This window comes from Cricetulus griseus, unplaced genomic scaffold (assembly GCF_003668045.3).
Source record: "Cricetulus griseus strain 17A/GY unplaced genomic scaffold, alternate assembly CriGri-PICRH-1.0 unplaced_scaffold_183, whole genome shotgun sequence".
Classification (NCBI taxonomy): domain Eukaryota; kingdom Metazoa; phylum Chordata; class Mammalia; order Rodentia; family Cricetidae; genus Cricetulus; species Cricetulus griseus.
The window spans coordinates 1-6157 of record NW_023276901.1 but is presented as its reverse complement, the minus strand read 5'-3'; the positions used below and the strand labels follow the sequence as shown (position 1 = coordinate 6157).

The window sequence follows — 6157 nt, the reverse complement described above, 5'->3', positions numbered from 1 at the left end:
TGAAAAATATTCTGATGAAATTCTATGCCCAGTCCTCTCAGGTATTTTCCATATTCCTACCAGAGCCCTAAAGCCTTTTTCTATTGAAAGCAAAAGAATATACAAAAAGAAAGGTATTTAGATGAAGAAAAAATTCACCAGTAACACACACCTGCAACATGCTGAATAATAAAACATTAGTATCTTACAGATGAAAGAGTGAAATTTCTCCCAATTTAGGAGGTTTTGTAATTTCCATTAACAATTTCCTCATCACTACCAACACCTATGAATTTGTCAGGGAAATGAAATAATTTCTCAGGTTGGGATTCTATTTGTAAATTGAGGGATTAGGCCTTGATGTTATTTCCACAATGTCTACACAGGTCTCAGGAATGACTGCTTCCTCAGACAGGATGAGGATTTGGACCTCAGCATCCTGCTACCTGACCCAGGTGTCCTCCACCTCCTTCTTCTCTAGCTGGACTAGGTCCTTATCTAAGAAGCACCCTGCTCATAAATATGCAAATCATGTGAGTCTATGTGGTAAATACAGGGATGTCCACACCACCAACAACACATGATCAGTGTCCTCTCCACAGTCACTGAGCACACAGGTCCTCACCATGGGATGGAGCTGGATCATCCTCTTCCTGGTGACAGCAGCTACAGGTAAGGGCTCCAAGTTCCAGACATGAGGAAGGGCCATGCACTCAGGTGACAGTGACATCCACTCTGCCCTTCTCTCTACAGGTGTCCACTCCCAGGTCCAGCTGCAGCAGTCTGGGGCTGAGCTGGTGAAGCCTGGTGCCTCAGCGAAGGTGTCCTGCAAGGCTTCAGGCTACACCTTCTCTTATAATTATATGTACTGGGTGAAGCAGAAGCCTGGACAGGGCCTGGAGTGGATTGGATATGTTTATTCTGATAATGGTGATACTCAGTACAACCAGAAGTTCAAGGGGAAGGCCATACTGACTGCAGACAAATCCTCTAGCACAGCCTACATGGAGCTCAGGAGCCTGACATCTGAGGATTCTACAGTCTATTATTTGCGAGAGACACAGTGTTACAACCACATCCTGAGTGTGTCAGAAACCCTGGAGGAGCAGGATACTGCCTGGGACTGAGATGACATAAAACATCAGCCTGGGACTTACTCAGAAATGTTCAGCCTGAAAGCCCTGTTTCTGCCTCCTCCTAACAGTCCCGTGGGAGGTTTTTCAATTTTTCCAAGTGACATCTGAGAATGAAGTATTGCTGATTGAGTATGCCCTTCGGTTCACCAGACCTTGAAGAGATACTTATCAGTGACCACCTCCATGAACATTCGTCCTTAATGACACAAATATAAGGAGCTGTGACAGCACATTATGACATGAGTGTGTTTGTGCCATGCAGGGTGTGTGTGCATGTGTGTGTGTATGTGTGTTTGTGTGTGTGTTAGTGTGTGTGTGTGACTGTGTGCATGTGTGTGAGTGTGTGTGCGTGCGTGTGCACGTCTGTGTGTGCACGTGCATGTGTGCTGTGTGTATGTGTGTGAGTGTGTATATGCGTGTATGTGTGTGAGTGTGTATATGTGTGTGAGTGTGTGTGTTTGTGTGGTGGTGGGTGTCTGTGTGTTTGAGTGTGTATATGTGTGTGAGTGTGTGTGTGAGAATGTGTATTTCCATGCCTGTGTGTGTGTGTATGTGTGCAAGTGTGTGTGAGTGTGTGAGTATGTGTGCATGTGCGTGTGTGCTTGTGTTTTCATGTGTATTTGTATGTTACTGTGAGTGTGTGTGTGTGTATGTGTGTGTGTGAGAGAGAGAGAGTGTGTGTTTCCATGCCTGTGTGTGTATGTGTGTATGTGTGTGTGCATGTGTGTGTGTGGGTGAGAAAGAGCGAGCGAGAGAGAGAGAGAGAGAGAGAGAGAGAGTGTGTGTGTGTGTGTGTGTGATTTAAACCAAAGAGATTAGAACTGTTGTTGAAGTAGCTGGAATTATGCTATAATAAGAATTTGGCTAGGAAAATAGATCAGCGATAACAGAACAAACAAAAACACATGTCAAAATTCAGTTTGATGTACTTAACAGCACACCAAATACTTTAGTAGAAGTTGTTACCAAAGATTTGTGGGGAGTCACTTTACCTTTCCTCATAATTACAATTCTATATGCTAATTTATAAGTAAGTCTAATCCTGGATTTCTTTGTTAGTAGTAATCACATTTATTATCAATTGAGAGATGAAGATGACCCGAATGTCACACTGTGGAGTCCTCTGGTATAGAGTCTGTTACTCTCTCAGCATTCTGGGCTCCTGCTCACATAACACTGGGCCAGAGCAGGGGGATCCTGACCTGATGATGTGACAGGCCTTGATGTCATCAGGAGCCCTTGGTGATCATTGCCCTGTTTCCTGAAATTGGATTGTCTCTGCCACAAGTTTTAGATTGATACTGACTGACAATGACTGGACGTCAGTGTATGACACAGGATAACCCCAGCACCTCCATACAACAAACACACACACACACACACACACTCTCTCTCTCTCTCTCTCTCTCTCTCTCTCTCTCTCTCTCTCACACACACACACACACACACACACACCACACACAAGCACACACGCACACACACAGACACACACACACACACACACACAGACACACACACACACACACATACACACACACACACAGAGAGAGAGAGAGAGAGAGAGAGAGGGAGACACAGAGAGAGGCTGAGAGAGATTTTTGTTTTTAGAGGTGTCAATCACATCTATGACCTCTACTGTTTTTTGACTCTGCTATAACTTTTACATATCGGTATATAAGCAATTCTGTCTATTAGGCTATTTTTTTATTTTGTTCTGTTTTAATTAGGAGAACACACATACCTTGGCTCTGCAAGGGCTGAATATCAGGAAAAAATAATTCTTCCATTGATAGCATGCCTACAATCTGTCAATTTTTATTGCAAAAATTTCTTGTCCTCCAAAGCCCACTGTCCTCCAAATGTCTTATAGCAGCATAAAGGTTGGACACCATCATGAAATCTTTTGCTCAGATATAAACGGCAGAGTCAGGATAGAAAGGAAATAGGGGTTCCCTTAGGTGTGAATGCTGGGGAACTGTCAACAGAAAAATTAATAGTAACATGAATGCTGGATTGTTGTTAGATGTGAACCAGCGGGACTCAGGCAAAGTGCATAGGGCTGACTTCTGTGGAGACAGACTGGATGTCTCAAGAATAAACAAAGCTTCCATTCTCCACAAAACTCCATCTTATTACTGTCATGATTCTTCCCAGTCAAACAAGAGTCCTAGGATAACAATCCTGACCTGTACAGTAATGCTGAGAAAGTATAAATCTGTATACAAACATTTCATAGCAATCCATATGGAGGAGTGAGATTAATCAATTGGAGACCTTGTTCTATCAAAGAAAACACACAGGAACACAGTCTGAAATACCACTATGATTTACAATTAAATCAAGTCCACATGAGCAATAACATTGCTAAGTGTTTTTACAATGAGGCATCAAAAAGATAAAAACAAAATAAATCAGTTATGTAGAGCCTGGGGAGTAAGTGCAGAGGGGCCAGCAAAGGTGTTTCCTGACTCTACTCACAGTTTATTCCTCTCAGTTAACCACATACAAGGCCCAGGAGACCATCTCCTATGGCAGTTAAAACCCTCACCTAAAAGGACACAAGATCAGTTAGTTCCTAGATTTGTGTCACTCTCCTGTGAGTGCTACTATATCAGAAATGTCACAAGTCAAAACCCTCTCAATAACTTTGAAGACAGTTCAGTTCATTAAAGAATTAATTTCTCTATTGGGAATCTAGAGCCTTTCAATCTTGTCTCATGGAAAGGCAACTTCAAGGCTCTCCATGCTGAGTCTCCCCCATGATCACTATGGAGTGTCATGTCCTAGGGAGGGTCAGGACTGCAGAGATGGAGAAACATCAGAGCCAGACCCTAGAGTGGAGGCTTCAGATTTTTCTCCAACTTTGTTACTCACAGACATGGTACTTTTGGTGCTTTGGAAATGTTTAAAAATAGTGAAGGCCCGGGGAAGAAAGTTTCTGCAAAACCCAAGAAGTCTGGCAACAATGAGAAGCAAGAACCTAGAGGATTAGAGGCCTGCATGCTAAGTAAAACAATGTCTGCCCAGCAGTGTTGAGAAGAAAGACCATGGTGAAGACTGCCTAAGATGTGGGAAGGAGCAAAGACAGCATGATGGCAGGGGAGGAAGGTCACAGGAAGAGAGTTTACTGTGGAAAGGTAGGAGCTGCAGGCCTGGTGGTGCAGCACAGGCCAGTCCCTCAGGGACCAGAAGGATCTTCTCTGTGGGAAAGAGCAGGCCTAGCTGGTGGTGAGAGCAAGGCAAGTCACTGCGGATCCTGAGAGCAGAAGGAAGTGGCTGGAAGGAACCAGGCCCCGTGGGTGTTTTTTGGGAGGTCACAGAAGAGCTGTCTGCACCTTTGTGATGGGAAAGAGCTGGTCTATATGGTAGGTGGGGTTGGTCAGTCCTGGTGGAGCTAAATCGTAAACACAGGTATTCAAAAAGGACTTTTACCATTTGTCAAAGAATAGTCTTATTATATATAATATATAATATATAATATATAATATATAATATGTAATATATAATATGTATATATATATGTTTGTGTGTGTGTGTGTGTGTGTGGTGTGTGTGTGTGTGTATGTGTGTGTGCTGTTTCATTATTTGACAATAAATTTTAGAGATTTACGCAGGATATACAGTAGCAATGTGCTGTGGTTTCAGTAGGATTATCTTACTCAATTTAATGTAATCATTCATTATTAACTGAACCGTATATAAAATCTCTTATATTTTTTTGGTTTTTCGAGACAGGGTTTCTCTGTGGCTTTGGAGCCTATCCTGATACTTGCTCTGGAAACCTGGCTGGCCTCAAACTCACAGAGATCTGCCTGTCTCTGCCTCCTGAGTGCTGGGATTAAAGGCATGCACCACCAACACCAGGCCAATTTCTTATGTTTTTAAATTTTAGTTTTATATTCTATGCAAAACAAGAAAGGAGTTTACAAATATAAAGCATAATACAGACTAAAAACCTATATTTAAATATAAAACCATAAACTCATTCCAAATAAATAATCTTTTATTTCATTCTTTTGCCATCTCTGTTCTTTTCTGACAGTTTCATATAAACAAATCACAAGTCAAAACTATGATTCCCCTGCTCCAATGCTTGCCCATCATGCAGGGCTGGGAATGAATACAGAGCATCAGGCATGCAAAACACTCTATCAGCTGAGCTCTGTCCCCAGGACAGTAAGTGACACATTGATGCTCTAAATGCCACTTTGGTCCTTATTTCATCAAAGACATTTGGACCATAAACTGTCTCAAGTAAGACTCACATCCCTCAGCTAATGATATAGCAGGAAGTCATGCAAATTTTGTTCTCCTCTGCCAATGAAAACCAGCCCTGACCCTACAGCTCTGACAGAGGCACCCAGCTCTGGACTCACAGGTCCTTCCATTCTGTGGTCATCACTAAACAGTCCACACTCAGCATGGAGATGAGACTGAGCTGGGTTTTCCTTGTGGTTCTGTTCAAAGGTAATTTATACATAAGGAGAGATACTGTGTGAGTGGACAGGAGTGAGAGGGACAGTGGACATTTGTGAGAATTTACTCACACAATAAATTCTCTTTTCACAGGTATCCAGTGTGAGGTGCAGCTGGTGGAGTCTGGGGGAGGCTTGGTGCAGCCTGGAAAGTCCCTGAAACTCTCCTGTGCAGCCTCTGGATTCACCTTCAGTGACCACTGGATGAACTGGGTCCGCCAGGCTCCAGGCAAGGGGCTGGAGTGGGTTGGTGTAATTAAACACAAACCTAATAACTATGGAACACACTATGGGGAGTCTGTGAGAGGCAGATTCACCATCTCAAGAGATGACTCCAAAAGCACCCTCTACCTGCAAATGGACAACTTAAGAACCGAAGACACTGGCATTTATTACTGTGCAAGTGACACAGTGAGAGGACTTCAGTGTGACCCTGACACAAACCTCCCTGCAGGAGCGCTCAGGACCAGCAGGGGGCGCAGGTCACACATGGATGGAGGGACAGGGCAGGAACAGGTGCAGACATGACTGAGTGCTGGTTTATGTGGTCACAGCTGTCACCCCATC

The 6157-nt window shown here is 43.4% G+C and overlaps 2 gene segments (V, D, J or C); both read left to right on the top strand.

The window, feature by feature from the left end:
• Positions 1-605: 605 nt before the first annotated feature.
• Positions 606-1106, top strand: LOC103163545. The segment is given in 2 exon segments: positions 606-651; positions 733-1106. Coding segments are annotated over 2 exon segments (420 nt in total).
• A 4430-nt stretch (positions 1107-5536) lies between these two features.
• LOC113838784 lies at positions 5537-6118 on the top strand. The segment is given in 2 exon segments: positions 5537-5582; positions 5685-6118. Coding segments are annotated over 2 exon segments (480 nt in total).
• Positions 6119-6157: the final 39 nt, after the last annotated feature.